At 43.0% G+C, this 23,429-nt stretch overlaps 1 protein-coding gene across 2 annotated transcripts; it reads left to right on the top strand.

Moving 5' to 3' along the window:
* The first annotated feature begins 74 nt into the window (after positions 1-74).
* Positions 75-22,344, top strand: arhgap18 (Rho GTPase activating protein 18). Of its 2 annotated transcripts, none has more exons than XM_011492079.3 (18): positions 75-535; positions 13,332-13,548; positions 13,800-13,926; positions 14,439-14,521; positions 14,669-14,812; positions 15,720-15,783; positions 15,958-16,076; positions 16,790-16,861; positions 17,982-18,075; positions 18,225-18,316; positions 18,509-18,586; positions 18,678-18,837; positions 18,908-18,990; positions 19,085-19,291; positions 19,399-19,533; positions 20,801-20,922; positions 21,026-21,081; positions 21,189-22,344. In XM_011492079.3, the coding sequence occupies exons 1-18, from the start codon at positions 432-434 to the stop codon at positions 21,278-21,280; spliced, it is 2,049 nt and encodes a 682-aa protein (XP_011490381.1). In that variant the 5' UTR covers positions 75-431; the 3' UTR covers positions 21,281-22,344. The 2 variants fall into 2 exon arrangements, with proteins under 2 accessions (XP_011490381.1, XP_011490380.1); XM_011492078.3 differs by having other exon boundaries at positions 76-535; positions 14,436-14,521.
* The last annotated feature ends 1,085 nt before the right edge of the window (positions 22,345-23,429 follow it).

Raw genomic sequence — 23,429 nt, 5'->3', positions numbered from 1 at the left:
CAGCTCTTTGTTAACTTTTATGTAACAACGGGGGATTGAAACTAAGTGGTGATAGAGTTAGATAACAAAGAAAAGTCCTCCTTCTGTTTCACTGACTGTATGAGGGCTTACAGGTGAACTGTTGATCTTCCTGGTTCTTGTAAAGTTCTGAACACAATCTGCAGAGCTGGAAGTGAACCGGTACTTTTTCCAGCATGCAGGGGGCGCTGTTTGCTGGTAAACTTTGCTCTGGGCAGGTCTAGAACTGCCCCCCGCCCCGTCCTGCTGCAGTTCACAGCTCAGACGGACGCAGTCCCTGGAGTCCAGTTTGAGGACCGCGGACTAGTTGCCCGCAGCAGCCCATGCAGCGCGTGTAGCCAGGCGCACGGGTCGCAGGTGTGTGAGCCGCCGAGCGGATGAAGACCAGCAGGAAAGAGGAGAAGCAGTGAAACATGAGCCGCCACCACCAGGGAGTGGTTCTGACGGCTTACCACAGCAGCGCGCGGGACGAGCCGCAGACTGGACCGGGCCCGGACCCCCAGCTCGCTGCGTCCAGGTGGGTGTCTGTCTGTGCGTCATCCTGGTTGTGCGCAATGGCGCGTGAGGCTGGATTCTTGAGAGGGTGGTCAGGGTCGCGCCGCTCGCATGCTGTGCTGGAAGAAGTTCGGTTGTAACTCCAACCCCTGCCGTGGCGTGGACAGCCCTGATCCTTGCACTTCCACGTTATCTTGATCTGTGCGCAAGCAAGACGTCTGGGCCCCGTTCCCCGGGGGCCCGTTCCCCCGGGCCTCATATAAGTTAATAAGTAATAGAAGTTCTGCGTCAAATCTGAGCGTCTGCAATTCAAAACACCCGGGAGGTTTCTGGGAAATCGCAACAAAACGGTGCGGGTGTCCTGCCTGTAGATCATGGCGTACATGGCAGAAGAGAATGAAGTAACTCAAAAATAGGAATAAAGCTGCAGTAATCCACTCATTTGACAGTAATCCACTCATTTGACAGTAATCCACTCATTTGACAGTAATCCACTCATTTGACAGATGTTGTTTAGAGGGAAGTACAGACTTTGGACTGAAACCTGGTGGAGCATCTCACACGTTGAGATGTTTATCAGCTCCTAGTCTGGTTCTCCTCCTCATGTCTGCACGTTCACTCTTCTTCTTTCAGACATACCCAAAATACCCCCAAAAAGTCAGAGTTCAAACTCTGTTGCTTTTTTCCATTCAGTGTTCTTGTATCAAGTGCTGGGATGATTTTTTTTTTTTTAAGGCTGGGCGCTCCCGTCAGTCTGTGTTCACAGAGAAGGTCTGTTTGAGGAGGAAACAGGAAGCGGGATCAGCTGGAAACAAGTGTACCTGCATGCTTCTATCTCAAAACACTGGGGCAGGAAGTGAAGTCTGTGCCACAACTGCTGCTGTCCTGGATGTGCAGACACACAATTGTGTGTGTGTAAATGAATGTGTCAGGTCCAGATGGTTGTCCTACTGTGGAAAACAAACAACCCAGTGTCACATTTCAGTCTTCCTTTGTCTGGCCTCCTTCAGCATGTGTGTCTGGTTGACCTTAGAGTCGTGAGTGTTTCCCTGTCAGGAAGCAAGACAGAAGAAGGAACCGGCCTCACACCAGAAAAGGAGATCTGGCCTAAGGAGTTGTTTGCACCTCCTAATGCTGCGAGATTTAAAACGTTTTTAGAATAAAAGAGTTGAAAGCAGTTGAGTAAAAAAGAAACAGACACACATTATGGAAAAATGTGAGATGGACCAACTAGACATTTGGTCACCATGATGGAATTAAGAAAGGGGGTTCTGTGGGTTCAGGAGGCCAGATGGAAAGAGAGCATTCTGATAGATTTTGATGACTGCTTCAAGTTGTTTGATCATCGTATGGATGGAGGGAGGAACGGAGGGGGAGATCCTGAAGGAGGAGTTTTAAAAGAATCATCTGGAGGTGAAGAGAGGGTCAGATAGAAGGATGAAGCTGAAGGTGTGGTGTTGAATGTTGTCAGTGGTTATGCCCCCCAGGTAGGATGTGACGTGGAGGAGGAGATCGAGGGGGGATCTCCAGGGGAGAGAGAGGTGTTTGGAGCAGACTTTGACTGACATGATGATGAGGAAGTGATGAGGACAGGAATACAGAAGAATAGTGCTGAAAGAATGAAAATGGTGAAGACTGTTTTCCACAGAAAGAGAGGAGCACAGGGAGACATACAAGAGTTGTGGGAGGGGCACACCAGTTGATTACATCTTGTGCAAACATTGCAATCTGAAAGAGATCAGAGACTGCAAAGTCAAAGTTGCAGAAACTTTGAAGAGGTTCAAGCATTACATTTGCTGTAAACTCCCATACAAACTCATACTTCACAGCGGCTCTGTGCTGTGTCTTCCACTCCTTCTGCCGCTTCAATTCCTGATGCAACATGAGCTCAGAGTAATTTCAAATATTGTCTTTAGTAAATCCCGTTCCATCACATAAGTGTCATATCTATCTGTTTAAATACATGTATGTGTTGCTTCATTTTATTTTTCTTGAATAAATACAGTATTCCCCCGTATTCAGGGGGGTCAGGGACCAGAGACACCCGCGAATACAGAGACCCCCCCCCCCCCCCACACACACACACAGCAGAGGAATGTCCGTCAGTGATCCTTACTCGTCAAAAACCCTTCTGAAACATGCTTAGTCAAACATTTATTAGAGAACAATGGAATATTGCTCAACATAAAGAGTTTGTTTCATTCAGAGCAATAGACTGTACTGTAGAGGACTGTATAACGCATTAGGAGGGTCTCTGTGTGCCTTAAAACTAGGAGCCGTGTTTCCTCCTTCATCAACTAAGTGAGAAGTCATCTTCTTCCTGAAGAAAACGTTTTCATCCATCTTTCATTCATCTGGATCATTAATTTCCTCCCCGATTATCTTTCTCAGCGTATCAGGATATTTTCCCGCCGTTTCTGAGCCGGCTGATGCCGTTTCTCCATGCAGGGGCGCAAACATCGGTTATAGCGGTTCAGGAACTGCTGGGACCAGCTGTTGCTCGCTGTTAAATATCCTGTAGCCGCTAGAGGGGGAGCCGGCCTGCTCTTCATCTCCGCTCCCCTTCCTCAGAAATTCCCGCAGCGCTTTCCTCGGACTCAAGAGTCTCCTACAAGCGTTTTTGTGATGAACTGGAGGAGTCACATGACTGAAAAACACGTGAAACTGCGACTCTTGACAGACGAATAAGCGTGGGAACTCTGCACTGATGTTTGTGTTCTACTTTGAGTGGACATTTCCCCCTGGTTCATGAAGCTTTTGTGCCTTTCTATGTGAGGCTTCAGAACACTGCAGTACATTTTAATGGATAAGGTTTGAACCTATTTTGTCTGTGTTTATAGATTTGGCTCCGTGTTTTTTTCCACCCACCTTCAAGTGTGTTCAACCTTTCATCAAAACACATGAAACAAAGTTTAATTTTTAACGTGGTCGTAGAGATAATTGGTTGCATCACAGGAATGCAGTTCAACAAATAACAATAGAAGTTTCTCTTCCTGTCAGTAGAGTCTGCAGTCTCATCATGGTTCCTGCAAACACTATACCTGTCAACCAATCACCAAGCCCATTTTTCTTCTTCAAGTCCAACAATTCGACATGATTGGTGGAAGACATTTTACATCAAGATGTGTGTGTCAGTGTGTTCTTAGTGTTGACATTTTGCTCCAGCCAAAGTCATTAGGTGTCCAATGAATCTTTGTGTCCTTGTTAGATCACAAATAAAGTTTTTTCTCATTTGACGTTAATTAAAAGTATGATTGAGCAGTTCAATAAACTGCATTTTTAACAGTTTAGCATCTGTTTTTTAATGTTCGCATGTATATAGTTTGTGTAGCACAAACCAACTAAATGCAGACTAAAAAAGTGCCCTTCATTATGATTGTTGAGGAGTTTTCACACTAATTTGATGAGGTTTAATCAAGTCATTCTGGACTCTGTTGCAGTATTCTGCAGTGATATTTGTGTCTGGTGAGGCAGATTTACAAACAAATTCTATTTGCCAACTACTGATCAGATTTTTTTTTGTCTCTTACAAATGTAAAGCCCCCCCACCCCCACCCCCACATTCTTCTTGGCAAAAAAACCCAAGTTCCTTTAAATTCTTGTGCTGTCTTGCTTGGACTGGCCATTTGAGATCTCCCCAGAGGGGCTCAATAATGTGCAGGCAGGAGTGCAACTACCCAGTTTCATAGGGGTATGCGGCCACCTAACCCCCCCCCCCCCCGCCCACACACATACACGCACATTATAAAATGCCCCACCCACCCCTCATCAAACTAACTAAATATCCACACAACACGTGTTTTGGGTTTAAATGTATAGATCTAAAATAAACAGAATTTTTTTTTTAGCCATTTTCAAACATGTTTTGCCTCAATGATTCCCCAGATTTGTGTGTTAAAGGCCATTCAGAAGAATCTTCTGAGTAATGCCCTCTCCTCTGTACATCTCTGTTCTTCTCCCTCTTCATCATCAGCTGGTCGTCTCTCTTTCTCTCTATCATCATTATCTTCATCTGAACCTCTCTCCTCATTCTTCTCTGTTGGGACTGATTGTCATGTATGTCTGCACTTGTTTTCCCAGAATAGGTGAACAGGTGTTCAGCAGAAGTTTAAACCAGAGTGAGCATCTCGGTTTTTGTGACTTTAATAGTTTAATGATTCCTCCCTCATCTCTGCTCTCTTTTCTATCAGATGCATCACCAACTTTATGTCTGTCTCCTTCACCTTTTCTGTGTTTTTATCCACTAAATCATACGGTCAAGCAACAATTATTTCATGTTTAAAATAAATTAAACATCTTGCTAATGCATGTTTTTTTTAAAACTAAGAATACTATTTAAAAATGACTGACTTGATCTGAACTGGCTTTGCCCTGAATGTCCACCATCAGACCAGCCTGTTTCTTTCCTCCATCTGTCCTGATTCTTTCTCTCTTTTCTTGTCCTTCTCTCCATCCTCACAGTTGTCTGATACAAACTTTGTGTTGAGAAGATTTTCAAAGAATACAGAGAATAAACTATATGTAAAAATAGAAACATTTTTAATTGTAAATTATATTTGTGTTGGACATCACTTAGTGTTGTGACAGAATAGAATAGATTTCTTTATTGTTTTAAAAATCTCCAAATGTTCAACTAAAATCCAAAATGTCGTTCAGCCAAAGTGATATTAAAAGCAACAGGATAAACTAAATAGTCACTCACAAAAAATAATTATCCAAACTTTTAACATAAAAAGAAACAAAAACACCATCTAACCCACCATCACACATACTTCTCCCTACTTCTTCAAATAGGAGCAACTTTTATCATCATTTTGTGCTGTTTCAGTCAAAGGATAAAAACCTTTTCAGTTAAAGAAATTATTAATATCTGTCTGAAACAAAATCAGCCCAACGAATTCCTTTATTTATCTCATTACAATCTACTGTTAACATGCCTGCTGTCTCTCAACCATGAGAGAAACTTTTCTTCATTCCTTGAAATCAGTGCTTCTCAATTATTTTTGCAAAGGCCCCCCCCCCCCCCCCCAAAGAAAAGGTTTCGTGCCCCCCCACTCGCCATGGTGACTATAAATAAGATCATGATCTATAAAAATTGTGTAATTATACCTAAAATTGTATCTTTTAACATAAAAAGGAAAAAAGTCAATATAAATCCACTTTAAACAAATATTAACCTTATTTAGCCACAGAAACCCTTTTATAGTCTAAAGGCCTGTTCACACCGGGACGAATTTCGCCGGCGATTTTCGCCGACGTTTAACGCCTCGTGACTAAACAAAGGGCACCAATGTGAGTGTGCACACCGACGTGAAAAAACGCCACGCGCCAAAGCGTCAAAAAAAACAAACGCCTCGGGTTCTATTTTTTTTATTTTTATTTTTATTTTTTTTAACTTTTTTTCTATTCGCCCAATGAGAATGGCGCTTTTGCACACGTGTCTGGAGCTCCTGAAGTTACAGTAAAACACAACTTGGGGGCGCTCAAACACAAAACTGCCTTGCTGAGCACACATACCAGCGAAGAAGATAGACGCCAAGTAGCGTCTACACTGCCGCGAAGAAATAATGACGGACATTCTAAAATATCCCCGAACCAAGCACCAGTTGGAGCTACTGGTGCTTGAAATATTCATGTTTTCTTTGTTTGATTCTGACAAGCGTGTAAATACTTGCTCTCTTCTTCATAGTAAAAAGCGACTTTAAGAAGCGTAAAGTTGCGCAGCGCCACCTTGTGTACAGGAGTATTTCTGTTTTACATTAATGCCATCTAATGTCAGGGAATGAAATTGCATGTTCGCTCGGCTCATCGTCAGCGAAAATCGCCTGGGTGTGAACACAAAAAACGTGGCGAAAAACGCTGGCGAATAACGCCTGGCGAATATTCGTCCCGGTGTGTACGGGCCTTAAAACAGAAAAAAAGTTTAAAGTGCCTGAAATGACGATGTGCTTTTGTTACTGATCATATCATTTATATGTGCACAAACAGCTGTGAAATTAAAAAAAACAAAACATTAATGATTTTCCCAACTTCGGTTTGGCGCCCCCTGTAGGCCAGCGCCCCTATGCTACGCATATGCTGCATAGCCACTTTTTGCACCCCTGTATGCAGGTCAGGAGACTCGGACCGTCACTCCAGAACCTTCATATTATTTTGTTGGAACCAATGACAGGGGGACGTGGCCTTGTGTTTGGGACTGTTGTAATGTTGAAATGTCCAAGATCTGGGCCCCTGGCCGAAATGGCCAGGAGCCCCTCGTTGGGCGCGGTGGGGAGGCTGCTATACGGGTCGGACTGGGGCTTGCACTCTCTACCCCCTGCGCCCCCTGCTCTCTGGCATTGGGGGCCGCTGTGGCGGACCCGCTGGCCCTGCCCGGTGTAGTGGATGTGGTTGCCCGGCAGGCGGATTATCTGCTGTACTGTGCGGGTGTTGAGGGGGGGTCCTGGCTGCCGCTGCTGCTGCGGTGGAGGCCTTGGTGGTGGTGGTGGTGGTGGTGGCGGGGGTGGGGGGGGGGGGCTGGGTTCTCTCCTTCTTTTTTACATTCCATCATCCACCCCAGAAGAACATGAACACTCACTGGAGCACAGGTGCTATCTCACCTTTGCACAAACAGTTTTCGTGACTGAATGAAATGTTTCACGTTAGTCTGAATGTCTGAGTATGCGTGTGTGAATGTTAGTGGTAGTATGTCCACGTAGACTTGTTTGAGGGTGAACACTTTTGGAGCCAACCGGTGTGTTTGTAACTTTTGTGTGTGTGTGTTTGTGGACAGGCCCCGCCCATTTTAGATTTTTCATGCATCTTAACCTATCAGTTGTGATCATAAAGTTCCAGAACTTGTTGCTTTCTGACGCTTCATGATCTTACCCTCGCTACTATAATCACCCCTCTACCCCCCCCCCCCCCCAATTTTTCTTCCTTTTCTTGTCCGTCCGGTCCAACCAAAAATATTTACAAATATAATTAACATGAATAAAGTTTAGCTGAAATTACAAAAGGGGTTTATTTAAATATACATCTGGTGTATCAGAAGATTTATAAACCCTGTTGTAAAAGTAAAATATGTCCAACACAAAAGGCTTTCAGCTCTCATCCGTTTGCTTAGCTGTTGGACAGGACAAGTTAAAAAGAAATAAAATAAATCTAAATGTCCAAGTGCGTCCCACGTGTAGCCTCCAAGCTGAAGAGTGACAGTTTTCCTCCAGTATTTATTGCTAACGAGCTACATTCATCTGGCCATCATTCTGACCAAGTTTCCTGTGCCTTTGTAGCTCACACATCCCAAACCATCAGCCATCCGCCTCCGTGTTTCACAGTAGGAATATTGTTCTTTTCATCACAGGCCTTGTTGACTCCTCTCCAAATGTAGCATTTATGGTTATGGCCAAAAGGTTCAGTCTCGGTCTCATCACTCCAAATGACTTTGGTCCAGAAGTTTCGAGGTGTGTCTTTGTGCTATTTGGTGTACTGTAAGCGAACTATTTTGTGGCACAAAAAGGCTTTCTTCTGGCAACTCGACCATGCAGCCCATTCTTCTCCAAGTGCTTCCTCATTGTACATCTGGAAACATCCACACCAGTGTTCCAGAGAGTCCTGGATCACAGCTGAAGTTCTTCCTTACTTTTTCTTGCTCAGATTTCCGTGATCAAAGTCTTCCATGCTGTTGACAGAACCTTGGACCGGTCCAGTGGTCCGTGTGGTTTAATGCATATTTATCAGTTTCTAATCCCAGGTGTTTAGAAATTTTTGCTGTTTCTTTAAAATCTGTGTTTTCTTGGTAATCTCAGCATCAGTTCTGTTCAGATGGTTACTCAAACAGCATATCCTTTCAGATGTTTCCTTTGCTTCATTAGACTTATTTCTATGAAGACTCTCATTCATCCTGGTAGATTCCATCATAGTAGTAGGTTTAAAGGTTGTCATCTGGACTTGGTTTTTAAAGTTGAAGACATTTCGCCTCTTATCCAAAAGGCTTTGTCAATTCTGAATTAGCTGGTAAAAGAGCTGGTATATACAGTGAGGTCAATAAGTATTTGATCACCCTGTGATTTAGCGAGTTCTCCCACTTAGAAAACATGGACGGGTCTAAAATTTTCATCATAGGTGCATTTCCACAGAGAGAGACAGAATCTGAAGAAACATTCAGAAAACACGTATGATTTTTTTAAACAATTTATTTGTATATTACTGTGACAAATAAGTATTTGATCACTTGATTATGAGATAGATTTCTGACCAGCAAAGACTTGCTGTTCTGCTTTTAAATAGTCCAACTCCACTCTGCTCATGATTCTAAATGAGTGGCACCTGTTTGAGGTGGTTAGCTTGCATAAAGGCACCTGTGCCCCCCCACAATCAGTCAGAAGTCTAACTACCAACATGGGCAAAACCAAAGAGCTGTCAAAAGACAAAAGAGACAACATTGTAGACCTTCACAAAGCTGGAAGTGGCTACGGGGCAATTACCAAGCAGCTTGGTGAGAAAGGAACAACTGTCAATGCCCCTCGGACTGGGGCCCCTCGCAAGATCTCACCTGGTGGGGCATCGATGATGCTAAGGAAGGTGAAGCATCAGCCCAGGACTACACAGGAGGAGCTGGTCAATGACCTGAAGAGAGCTGGGACCACCGTTTCCAAGGCTACTATGAGTAAAACATTAAAACGTCATGGTTTAAAATCATGCATCGTACCGAAGGTTCCCCTGCTGAAGTCAGCCCATGTCAAGGCCCGTCTGAAGTTTGCCAATGACCATCTTGATGATCCAGAGGAGTCATGGGAGAAACTCTTTTGGTCAGATGAGACCAAAATAGAACTTTTAGGTCTTAACTCCATTCGGCGTGTTTGGAGGAGGAAGAAGGAGGAGCATCATCCCAAGAACACTATACCTACAATGAAGCACAGGGGTGGAAGCATCATGCTCTGGGGGGGTTTTTCTGCACAGGGGACAGGACGACTGCACTGTATGAAGGAGAGGATGAACGAGGCTCTGTATTGTGAGATATTGGGAAAAAACCTCCTTACCTCGTCAGAGCGTTGAAGATGGGTCGTGGTGGGTCTGTCAGCAGGACAATGACCCGAAGCACGCAGCCAAGAAAACCAAGGAGTGGCTCCGTAAGAAACATATCAAGGTTCTTTAGTGGCTTAGCCAGTCTCCAGACCTAAATCCAATAGAGAATCTTTGGAGGGAGCTGAAACTCCGTGTTGCTCAGCGACAGCCCCGAACCCTGACAGATCTAGAGAAGATCTTTATGGAGGAGTGGGCCAAAATCCCTGCAGCAATGTGTAGAAACCTAGTGAAGAACTACAGGAACCGTTTGACCTCTGGAATTATTAACAAAGGCTTCTGTACCAAATATTAAAGTTGTTTAAAAAAATCATACAACGTGATTTCTGAATGTTTCTTCAGATTCTGTCTCTCTCTGTGGAAATGCACCTATGATGAAAATTTTAGACCCGTCCATGTTTTCTAAGTGGGAGAACTTGCTAAATCACAGGGTGATCAAATACTTATTGACCTCACTGTATGTGCTCATGGGGGAGTAGTCAGACCTGAAACTGGATGGTATTGTCAACTTAGCCTACATGGTTTCAGGTCGTTAAGAGTCCTTTGTCCTCAGCTGGGGGTTGGGGAGCCAGTGACTCCATCCCCAGCCTGGTCATCTCTTTCAGCTGTTAACGACACAGGTGGAACTGGTTTGGTTTGTTTAAGTTTCAGAACACTGCCGTAGATGGATGGAAGAATAAACCTGAAAGCCCGTACACACCGAGACGAATTTCACCCGCGATATTCGCCGACGTTTAATGCCTCGTGACTAAACAAAGGGCACCAATGTGAGTGTGCACACCGACGCGAAGAAACGGCAGGCGTCAAAGCGTCACTTTTTAAAAAACGCCTCTGGTTCGTTTTTTTTGGTTTGACGCGTCGCGTCGAAAACTAGACGACCAATGAGAATGGCGCTTTTGCACACGTGTCTGGAGCCTCTGAAGTTACAGTAAAACACAACTTGGGGGCGCTCAAACACAAAACTGCCTTGCTGAGCACACATACCAGCGAAGAAGATAGACGCCAAGTAGCGTCTACACTGCCGCAAAGAAATAATGACGGACATTCTAAAATATCCCCTTACCAAGCACTAGTTGGAGCAACTGGTGCTTGAAATATTCATGTTTTCTTTGTATGATTCTGACAAGCGCATAAATACTTGCTCTCTTCTTCTGAGTGAAAAGCGACTTTAAGAAGCGTAAAATTGCGCAGCGCCACCTTGTGTACAGGAGTATTTCTGTTTTACATTAAGCGCCATCTAATGTCAGGGAATGAAATTGCATGTTCGCTCGGCTCATCGTCAGCGAAAATCGCCTGGGTGTGAACACAAAAAACGTGGCAAAAAACGCTGGCGAATAACGCCTGGCGAATATTCGTCCCGGTGTGTACGGGCCTTGAGACCACCATTCTTATTAAGAGAGGGTTTATCCTTCTTGACAAAGCTGGCTTCTTTCACTTCTCGCTCAAACCATCCTTTCTCTCTGGCTAGAATTCAGACTTCACTGTCCTCAAACGAGTGGTTTGTGGCCTTCAGGTGGAGATGCACTGCAGACTCTGGTCCACTTGAGTTGGCTCTGCGATGTTGGTAAAGCCGCTTGTGTAGAGGTTGTTTGGTTTCTCCTTGTATTGTTCATTGCAGTTCTCTTTGCTGTGGATAGAGTACACAACATTACTCTGTTTGTAGCTGGGAATTATGTCCTTTGGATGAACCAGTTTTTGTCTGAGAGTATTAACTGGTTTGAGATGAACTGGGATGTTATGTTGTCTGAAAATCCTTTTAAGTTTTTCAGACAGGCCTGAGATATAAGGAATGGAAATACTGTTAGACTTAGTTTGTGTTTTTGATTCACTTGAGAAAAACTTCTACCTGGAGCTCCACAGAAATGCTGTCCGGCTCACCGGGATCAGAAGCATTTTTGGCAAACAGTTTTTAAATACTTGAATACATATTTGTTGAAGAGTAAAGCTAGGTATCATTTTAAAACGATTTTTAATACCTATAAGAAGACTGATTCTCTTCATTTCATACAGCTCCTGAATGATAGCCTTTTCAATACTGATTTAATGAAATATTTTCTGACAATACTACATAGTGGATTTTTGTTAAAGTGTTAACTTGTTTTATAGGCTAATCCTAATTCAAAGAAACACACAACAGGAACAACATGCTGTCAACATGGGGTAGCTGTGGGACAGAAGTCGAGCTTTGGTCAGACGGTTACGGTACAGGCATGTTTCCTGGTGTCAAAGTGCCCCTAAGCGTCCATCTTTTTCTAACTGATTAGTCATTTTTACAGCTTGATTGCAGAAGCTTATCAGACGATGGATCAGGGCTTTTTTAACTATCACAGAAAATGAAACAAACCAGTTATTGATACTACAGTACTGTGCTTGTCCCTGGCTCTAGTGGAGTTTCTGGCAGCTTATAAAATTCTGGTAAATCATTCGGAAACTTGTCAAACTTTTACAGTTTAGCACATATTGCTTAACCCTAACTGGATGTGTGGTTTTACACTGTTTTGCCTGTTTAAAAAGCCTGGATTTCTTACATCATGGAGAGAAAATAAGTCTTTGTAACACTAAAAACTGCTCTCGGTTATCATTTCTGGTTGACACTTTTGGCAAAAGCTGATTGTGAGCTGTTTTTTTTTGTTTTTATCTTGCAGAGGGGCGTTCAAAGTTCACACATTTGCTATTCTTAGTTCAGCTGGATGTTGACCTCATTAGACAGCTGACTGGAAATTCATGTGGTCTTGCCTCAGGGCGGCAGGGGTTCAGGTGGCCAAGCAGGTCGGCGATGACTGATGGGTCGGCGCTCCCCCAGTCAACTGTCGTGTCCTTGGTCAAGACACCTTACCCTCCCTGCCTCCAGTGTGGCTCCACTGGTGTGTGAATGTGTATGAATGTCCCGGTGATGGTCAGAGGGACTATAGCCGCAAACTGGCAGCCACGCCTCTGTCAGTCTGCCCCAGGGCAGCTGTGGGTACATTAGTAGTAACCATCACCAAGAATGAATGAATAATGGACACATTGGAAGAACTTTGAGCTTCTTGAAAAGCGCAGAAAAATCCAATTCATCATTATTATCATGTCTATTTGACTCATGGACTTAAAGGCAGACAGGGGGCGCTGCTAGAATACAAATATTTCATGTTTTATAATGATATTCCTAAACTTTGATGGTGAGATCATAACAGGTAAAGCACAATACATTTTTCAGAAAATGACCCCTGGTGGTCCACAGTACATTTCCTGTTTTTGTTCAAATGGTTTCTTTTGTTCTCAGCTATGACACTGGTAAGGGTGGGCTGAACCTTTCCCAAAGGTCATTGGTCTGACACAGTTCTGATCTGAGCTAAGTCAGTCCAGTTTCAGCTGCCATGAACCAAATGTCCATCCATTCCACAGCTGTGCCAACATGAGTACCATTTTGGGACCTCAGCTGTCTTTTCAGTGAAGGCAGGGCACAGTATCACAGAAACAGAAACTCATTGCTCCACTCACCATTTGACCCATGAAACATATATTTGGACTGTGGAAGAAACCCCAAAACCCACACAGACACAACATGCCCACCCCACAGAGAATGGATCCACTGGGGTTGGAACCAGGAACCTTTTCTTGCTGTGAAACAATAGTGCTATCCACCACTGTGCTGTCCATGACGCAAGCTTCCCAGACAAAAAGCAAATTTTCTAACTTTTACACTTACTGTAACGCGAGTCATCTGCACAAACGCTGCAGGTTTAGACTCATGTCTGTGTTTTCTTCTGCAGCCGCAAAATGGGACACTACACTCTGCAGCAGAACCACGATCCACAGCACAGAGACAAACACGAGACCGCCATCAGCGCTGACTCATCACTGCTCCCAAAGCCAAACTCTGCCCCCAGCACCAAGTCTCAGCTCTCGTCCAGCCCCAAGTCAACCATCAGCCCTCGACACAGTCCCAACACTCGACCGCGGCCCACGTGTCAGCGCAGCAGCTCTCAGGTAGGCTGGACACTTTTGAGGTTTTAGAAGATTAATTGAAATGGAGGAACATGTTGTGTAAAAAGCAGTGGCAGAAAAATGTATGTTGTTGAGGTTTAGACGTGTTCCTACAGGCTGGGAAGACATTTCTTTTAGTTACTGCATGCATTCCTCTGATGAAAACCTGCTTGCAGAGACTGCAGGTCAGATGAGAGTGATGGCATGAGAAAGAGGTGCGTTAATGCCACAAACACTTTGGGATTGTGCTGCAGGACTCTTTAGATGAGCTGCAGATGGATGATTACTGGAAGGAAGTGGAGAACATCTCTTGCTCCGGAGGAGGAGGTGGCAAAGGAGAAGGAGAACCTCAAGAAGAGGAACATCAGAAAAATCCTGAAGGTACGAAAAACCTGCATATAAAAACCTGAGAGGTAAATGGAAGTGAATGGAACCATGAATGGTGGTGATGTGGTTGCAGCTGCATAGGACGACATTTGAAGTTTGGGTTGACAGAATAGATTCAAAGAACGTTTTTTGTTGGTTTTAGTTTAGACGCAGAAACAAAGGAGATTCACAATTTACAGCTTTGCTTTTCTTGATGTTAAAAATAAATGTAGCGTTGTGTGCTTTGGAGCAGAAGAAATCGGACATGAAAAAAAACCTGAAAAACATCCATGCCTGTTCAGTTCTGTGGAGACTTCCTTCATCCTTTCACACATCAGGAGTTTTGTTTGATCCAGCAGATTTTTGCGTGTTTGAGAGGATTGTGGTTCCATGGACGGAGCTTTCCCTTCATGCATATTTGTGACCAACTGTGCCTCCCCCTTTCTGCAATCTGCTGGTTCTAGCCCAAACCCCCACCCCTCCTCCCATGAGTCTGTCATGTCAGCTGTGTCATCTTGTTCCAGAAGGAGAGCAGGAGGAGGCGTGGCTTACAGAGGCGGGGCTAGCACGACTGTTTGATGATTCGCTGGCAGCTGATGACCAGGATCAGGTATCAATCTTTTGTGTCTTGGGTGATCATTTCAACCACTTCCTTCTCTACGATGGCGTGTTCTGTCTGCTGTAAAGTGATAGCTGCATGGGAAAACATGCTGGAAGCAAAGGTGCAGACTCATGTGAGATTCTGAATACTTGACAGGAAGAAGACAGTGCAGTCTTCCTGTCCACACTGACCAGAACACAGGCTGCAGCTGTGGAGCGCCGTGTGCAGCAGACGCTGTTACGCCGACGCAACCGGCAGCACCTCCCGGATGTTCGCGACATATTCAAGCCTCCAGAGAAGGTGCTGAGATTAGGATGCACAAATGAGCACGACATGAACACTCATGTAAACACTGCTCCCTCACACTGGACCCTCAAAAACCATCACCAGAACCTCCTAGGATGGACTGAGGTCCCGCTGGGGCACAGACCCCTCCATGATGCTGATGCGTTATCAGACTAAACTCAGCAGGCTGACTTTTTATGTTGGATTTGCATCTCTTTGCTCAGCCACAGCAGCCTTTAATGAAAGATTGTTGACGGGCCATTTATGACCACACAGTCCAGGTGGATGGCATCAAATGAGTTCATTAGGCTTTATAAAATCAGTCAGAACATGCAGTGTTAAATGACCATAAAGGTTTATTTATGAAAATGGTGTATCGACAACCAGTGCTCCCTAACTCCAGGGCCAAGGACGGGTACAACTGTAATCAATCTGAATTCAACAGACAAAAACAGGAGTATGTTGCAGCTTAAAAGTCAGACGAGGCTGAAGATTAAGATAAATTTTACCCTCAAAAGTTAAGGGGAACTTGAGACTAATCATAAAAATAAGACATTTTAAACCCACTTCAGGCTTGGACATGCCGGACCGTCTGTGGCCTGTAAAAGGTTGGAGACCACTGCTGACAACCATGTGAACTGTTCTTTAGGCTTGTATTTAAAAATGTCTCCATGTGGTCTTTTCATTTCCTTTGAAAGTGTCTTTTATCAGGATCCAGTTTGTTCCTCTCAAACTCCACAACAACACTACTAAATCACCACCAGTGATTTTTCTGAAAGAAAACTTTAGTGCCGTCTTGTCAGCATCTCACTCAGACACTGATGCCTTCAACCAACTGCCTGACAGATGGATGTGTCACATCATATATTATACCATGCAACAGAAATCCACTAACCTGAAGGCTGATGTTTCCCTGTTCCAGGATGAGGAGTGTCACCAATTGCAAAGGAGAAGTGAGAATGGACCAAAAGATGCTTCAGCAGCTGGTTTGTATGACACAACATGACTCAGCCCCACAAGGAGGAAGTGTTTGTAAAAACGTATAATCCAGCGATTTTCTTAGAGCAGTTGATTGTTCTGAATGTTTGGGGATGAGGTTTTTTCTCCTGCTGTAGATCAGCTGCCTGTGATAACTGGTGTGGGTGTGTGCGTCTCCATAGAAACAGAGACGGAGCTTGACGTTGAAGTGGCCTTTTCTGAGCAGGCCCTCTCTTACTGGGACAATCAGCAGAAAGCAAAGGTTACCAACAACCTGAACCCCCCTGACGACAAACTCCCGGTGAGTCCCTCGCTTGTACCTGTGCACAGGTGCTGAGAGTAACAGTTGTGTGAAGGTCATCACTCTTGCTAAAATATTTTCAGTTTTTGAGTTTTATAATCATTACAAGAAATACTACGGGTTCGCCTGATTTAAGTTAAGAAATTTGGTAAATTAGAAAGTTTGCTTTTGAGTTTTAGAGTTTCTGGTGCAGCTTGTGACAGTTTTTCTGTTAACTTTAGTTGAACTTTATTTTGTTGTTTCCTGTGAGACGAATGATGAATTGGAGCTTCTCTGTAGCTTTTGTTATTGAGAAGAAATGCCGTTTCAGCAGAAGTGAAGGTCGGATATTTATAGCATCAGTTTATCACCTACTGTTCTCAGATGTTGGAAATCATTTAGGCAAACAATGAAGATAATCGACTGTATGATACATTTTGAAAAGTAATTTGTCTGATTCAAACTGATCTACTCTTACAAAATGGAACATTAATTTGTGAAACCTTTAAAAAAAAATATCTTTGCTAAAACTTTGGGAATCAGTCCCCAGCTACTCATTTAACTACCTGTAGTTACATGGAAACTGATGTTCTCATCAATCCATTGATTTTAGAATAAAAAAAAACATGTAATCAAGACAACTGAAATGCATCAGGATCCTCTTGAAATGTCGTTGGTAAAAAATAAAACTTACTTTAGCTATTACTTTAATCCATTTTAAAACTTTTTTTTAGAACTTCAAGGTGCTTCGAGTTAAAACAGGTCAGACCAGAGCTGAAGATCTATCTCCTTTGGATATGATTAAGGTAACAGAACTCATACATACATGACAGGGTTCTTATACCAAGAAGTGGAGCACACAGACATTTTACTATTCAATGCTGGAAATGCGTATTTGATCCCCTACTGGTCTTAAAAAGAAATTGACAGTCTGTCATTCTAATGGTAGATTTATTTGAACTTTAAGCTATAGAAAATTAAGAAATGAACTTTAAAGAGTGTGTATAGATTTATTTGCATTTCATTGAGGGAAATGCGTATCTACAGGCCTCCTGCTGTTTTTCCCGCCTCATCTGCAGCTGATCACCTGGCCTCAGGTGTGTTCAGCCAATAAGGAGTTTCCATTGCAGGTTAACTAGAAAACATGTACAATAATGGTTACTGGGGGATCAAATACTTTAGAGTCTCATAAAAAGCTAAAACGTTTATTTGGAAGTGGATTTCTTGATCTTCTTCATGATTTTCTCTCACTGTTCAAATGAATCTACCATCAGGATGACAGGCTGACAATATCGTTTTAAGTGGACAGACGGACAAAATCTGCAAGAGATCAAATACGTATTTCTCCACTGTAACAATGTGTGCATAAGTCACTGAAAGTCTTCCCCGCAGCCCTTGTTTGCTGACTGCATGTCGCCCTTTTTCCACACCTCACTTCTCCGTCCTCAGCTGGAGATCCGTCCACCTTTCTATCCCGTCTCAGCACATCAACAAAACCACAAAAGCAAAATCTCAGCTACCAGCATGCAAAAGAAAGAAACTGCACTACAAAGATAATGAACTCAAATTCTTCAAAAAAGGAAAACACACAAAAGAATTGAGAGGAAAATGATACACTCTGACCAACACACATGTCAACTAAGTACAACACTGTCCTGTTCTGATTCCCTCTAAACTGACTCACATGGAAAATGTCCCAGTGTTGAACCTGAGAACCTGATTTTAAAAAAACAGAAGTTTATCACCAGCTTTCTACAAACGTCTTACTGCTTTCATTGTAATAATGTCCAGACATATCAGATGTGAGGTAAGGCAGGTAAACAGCAGCTAAGTGGCTTACCCCACCACCACCACCTGATACCCTATTCTGACGTGGTTGAGCAGGTGGTTTCTTGTGCATTCTGACACGGTTGGATGGTGTTTCAGGTGCGCAGGCTGTTGCTAGTGGAAATGACGGCTCTGTTTGACACGGCCGGGATTGACCTGAAGACACACAAACCCGTCAAACTCAAGACCAGAGGTAGTGAAGCGCTTTTGTTTGGAGGAAAAACACAAAGATGTGGATTTTTGGGCAATAAGTCATTTGGTGCATTTACCTTACATATGCCTTACTATTGAGTCAAATGTTTTAACTAGTTTTAACACTTTTGAACTCATCTATGTTCGTAGATAGCGGTTTGTTTGGCGTCCCTCTCAACACTCTATTGGATCAGGACCAGAGACGGGTCCCCGGAACCAAAGTGCCTTTAATTCTGCAGAAGGTAAATGGCCTGGTGTCACTGTGAACAGAAGACTTCCAACACTGATAATAGAAGTGCTTCTAATGTTGGCCTAAACAGGAGAGCCATGTTTTATTAAAGCATCCTAAAGGATCCAGAGTACACTGGATCATATCATCAGGGTCTCCGTTTCTGTACCCTCATCCAACCGCAGAGATTTTCTCTTCTTATTAGCTCATCAGTCACATTAAGGAGGAGGGCTTGGACACTGAGGGGCTGTTACGGATTCCTGGAGCAGCCACCAGAGTCAAGGTAGTTCTCCTCCGGGGAGCAGAATGCAGACATCTTCACCCTCAGTAAACTCACAGTACACACCTGTCTTTGTTCATCCATCTGCATCCAGGCTCTGTGCCAGGAGCTTGACTCTTCTTTCTGTGAGGGGACATTTCCATGGCAACAGGTGAAACAACACGATGCCGCGAGCATTTTGAAGCTCTTCATCAGGGAGCTGCCGCATCCTCTACTGACTGTGGAGTACCTCAATGCTTTCATAGCAGTCAACAGTACGTATTCTCTGCGTGGAAGTGGGGGCTGTAATGCTGTGTCATGATGAGTTGGTGTGTTCTGTGACAGAGCTCCCCACGAAGAAGCAGCAGTTACAGGCTCTGAACCTGCTGGTCCTGCTGTTACCTGAAGCCAATCACAACGCACTGAAGGTAGCTTTCTTTAGAGGCATCACATCCTCATGTCAGCTGGTACTGAAAAGGACTTGGTGCTGTGTACTTGAACTCTTGCGGTTTTTGTTTGCAGGCATTGGTGGAGTTTTTTCAACAAGTGATCGACCATCAGGCGCAGAATAAAATGACTCTGAACAATGTTTCTGTTGTTATGGCGCCCAACATCTTCATGTTTAAAGGATTCAGGTCTAAAGTCTCAGAACATAAGGAGATCTCCATGGCAACCAGTACCGCCAACATTGTCAGGCTGCTGATCAGATATCAGAATCTTCTGTGGACAGTAAGACCAAGACGATTCCTCCATCCTCAAATGAGTCCTGCCTGGAAATCTGGTTTGGATGGCTGGATTAGTGTTTTGTCCTGATTTGTATCTTTTGCTTCATTTAGATCCCCAAGTTTATTTTAGACCAGGTGAGACAGCACAACATGGAAAGTCAAAGGAAGCCCAACAATCAGAGGGCTGTCAGGAAGCTGCTGAAGAAGATAACCACAGACAAACCCTCCGAAAAACCCATTCCTGAGGTAGGACAGGTGGCGTTTCGGATTTAGCTGCAGTCTCCAGCTGTTGCTAATCCATCCAGCTTTTTGAATGATAGCCTAAACTCATAAAAAACCTTTAGAAAAAGTAGAAACTAAGAGAAATTATGTGTAGTGCTGTCATGAGGTTAATTTTCTGGGTGTGATTAATTAATCATGACCAGTAATTAATTAAACTAAATAATCTATAAGCCCCTTTTTAAGGTATTTTCATTGCAGTCAAATATCAAAATATAACTAAAGATGTAGCTTTATGAACAGACTTCCAACCTTTACTTTTACACCACCAATGGGTATTTTTAATCTCGAAGAATTAAGAAAAGGAAACATAGACAAAATATATACAATACAGACTAAAGGTTTGGACACACCTTCCCATTCATTTGAATGGGAAGGTGTGTCCAAACTTTTGGTCTGTACTGTAGGTCTAGAGCAGGGGGGGCGAACAAGTTTGACACCAAGAGCCAAAGTTTTTCACTGTGAGAGTCAAAGAGCCACACCACACACTGACCTACCAAGACGTACACACACAGACACGCAATTAAAGCCGCATTGTTTTCCATAACACACTCCTCTCCCTACAACACAACAGCAAGTATTGTACTTGTGTTTATTTCAAGGAAAGTGTCGACCCTCAATACACAAATCAAATGCAGCTCAGTAAGAGTTAACAGAGTTTGTCGCTTTTAGAAAAAAAAATTGAATTCAATTGTTGACTTTTTGCAAGAAAAGCTGATAATTGCTGGAATATTAATATATTGTAATGACTCAGCACGTACATCACTGTAGCTTTCCCCTCCTGTCCAGTTTCAGAGCCCATTTATTTGAACACACACAAACACACAAATGTGGGGTTCAGTGCCTTGCTCAAGGACACTTTGACATATGGGCAGGAACGGTTTATATTATATTGATTTTTATTTTATTCCAGACAGGACATTAAACATAGCAAATGTGAGAAATGTGACCCTTTTTATTCACTTAATACATGCAAGTCCATTTGAACTGTAATGCTGCTACAAGTCCATAGTTACCATGGATACCATAATGCTGTATCAATGGTTGAAGTATTCTCTCCAGTCTATTCTCTCAGTCTGATGTTTTCAGTGATTCAGCCATTTCTTTCTGGTCTGAGTAATCTGGCCTGCCTCTCTAAAGAAATATTGTAGCAGCATTTCATTCTTCTTCTGCAGCCAGGCTGGGTTTTTGGGGGGGGATGCCATTGACCAAACTCTTCTGTCTTTATGTGCAGGAGAGCTCACAGGGATTCATTCGAGTTCAAGCGCCCCAGTTTAGTAAAGTCTCCATGGCAGTGCAGCTCACTGAGGATCTGCAGGCTGTCGACGTCTTAACACGCTTTCTCAGCCAGGACAGGTGAGGCTTCAACTCTACTGCAGAGCTACTTTGCTCAGAGTTTTGTGGTCAGTTTATGTTTTTTTATTGTCTTTCCAAATGAGCCGTTCTGTCCTCGTCTCAGGTTGGTGACAGCGAAAAAAGAGGATTTGTGTCTCTTTGAGATTGGTGGAAACATCAGTGAGTAACCCCTGAAAAAAATCAATCAATTATATTGGGAAGTTTTTATCCCTGCTGGTAAGAGGAAGAATCTGTGCTAGTCACACACTCTTTGTTCTACGTTTCAGAGGAGAGATGCCTTGATGGAGAAACATACATGAAGGACCTCCACCATCTAAACCCTACAGCCGAGTGGGTCATCAAGCTTGTACAGAGATAAGCAACCCATTACAGAGGATCAACTCTAAACAATGCTGCCCCATATTCCACATGGAAATCCCATTCTGAGATGACAAATAGTCACAGAAACAGTTGTCTAATTCTAGCATGTATTGAACTGCGTCTAATCTAGATATAGATTGAGTAGCACAGCTTGACGGTCAGGTGTATAGCACCACCAGATGCTTCAGGGATATCAAAGCTGCTAAAACAATCTTGAAATGCAAATTCCTTTCCTTTAACCTGACACAAGCTGCCTAATGCTACTTGGTGGAATTTCAGAGGTCAAAACCACTAGTCAAAATTCAAGGACGGGTGCCCAGGTAAGAGAAAACTTCCTGTCCAAAGACTTTTTGATACATCTGTGAACTGGTGAAAAAACCATTTACAATTTTTAATCTGTCTCTCATTTTTTAACCATTTTAGCATTATATTATGAATCACAAACATGCCGTCATCTTCAACACACAGTGACAACATTGTACTGTTTTTAAAGGTGCATTCATGTTCCGAACACAAGATGAGAACATTGTTTGAGTGTGTTTAAAAGAAAAAACAAGTATGCTCATTGTAGTATAACCTGTTTTGGACTAAATGTATGCTGTTGATTGTAAAGTGCTCAATCTTAAATGGTAAATTGCCTATTTCAGTTATTCTTCTTGACAGGTGTTGAACATCTTCTGACCTCAAACATCTGCATACCTAAATCTAAGTTTGCAGTCACCTGTCATATGTCCTCTGCACTGCAATGTCGCTCTTCACTCATGTGTGTTCTCATGTTTGTCTTTAAATGACATGTTCTTTCTCATTCTGCCTCTTAAATGACCACTGACACTGCCTGTGAATAACCACAGTCAGAGACCAGCTGTATCTGTGGGTACAAGAGTATGACGTCATCTTTGTGCCACTAAAACAAGAACAAAAGTCACGGCTTTAAAATGACATTTTTCAAACTTCAATTATTTCAATTAACTCAGATTTTGCATTTTACAATGCAAATGAGTAGAAATGTGCACTGTATTTCACTGATGTTCTTTTAATAAATTTATTTCTTTAAAAAAGAAATCACTTTTTATTGTTTACTTTGCAGTAGTCAGTCACTGTGAGGTTTCATTGTTTATGTGAATCTATACACACTGCTCAAAAAACATAAAGTAACACCTAAATAATTCAATTTTACTCCAAGTCAATCACAGTTCTGTGTAATCAAACCGTCCAATTAGGAAGAAAAACACTGACTGACATTCAATTTTACTTTTATATGCAAGAGGAGTAAACAACAGGTGGAAACAAAAGGCGATCGGCAAGACATCTCCAATAAAGGAGTGGTTCTACAAGTGGTCACCACAGACAACTCCATCCTTATGTTTTCTGCCTGATGTTTTATTTTATTTTATATTTAACTTTTACAACAGGGGTTCTGAATTTTCTAACAAACCAGAGGTATGTCTGAGTAAACCCCTTTTGTAATCTAGGCCAAACTTTATTCATTTTAATCATATTTGAAAATCTTTTGTGTTGGACCGGACGGAAAAGGAAAGGAGGGAAGAAGAGAGAGGGGGTGGGGGTGGGAGGGTGATTATAGGAGGGGGGGGGGGTAAAACCATGAAGCAGCATAAAGCAACAAGTTTCTGGATGGTTATAATCATTACAGTCAGGTTCAGATGTGATACAAGTCTATAAGGGCGGGGCCTGTCCACACACACACTCAATTGTTATAAACACACCTGTTGGCTCCAAAAATGTCCACATGTCAACATGTACACAATACAAATAATGTTCACACAGGCATACCTATGCATTACAACCAACTAGTGTGAAATATTTCATTCAATCACACAAACTGTTAGTGCAAAGGTGAGCTAACACCTGTGCTCAGGTGAGTGTTTATGTTCTTCTAAACGTTTTTGGGGCTTTTGAATGCAGACACTTCAGCGGTACCATGAGACGGCGTCTACATACCACACAAGTGGCTAAGGTAGTGCAACTCATCCAGGATGGTACATCAATGTGAGCTGTGGCAAGAAGGTTTGCTGTGTGTCAGTGTAGTGTCCAGAGCGTGGAGGCGCTACCAGGAGACGGGCCAGCTGGAACATTTTATATAGGGGAGGGGGGCAGAAGACTTTGGTAGGGTAGCAAATGAGAACAGC

This window comes from Oryzias latipes, chromosome 24 (assembly GCF_002234675.1).
Source record: "Oryzias latipes chromosome 24, ASM223467v1".
NCBI classification, from domain to species: Eukaryota; Metazoa; Chordata; class Actinopteri; order Beloniformes; family Adrianichthyidae; genus Oryzias; species Oryzias latipes.
Note: the sequence above shows the minus strand (reverse complement) of the source record. Positions and strands in the feature narration are given on the sequence as shown.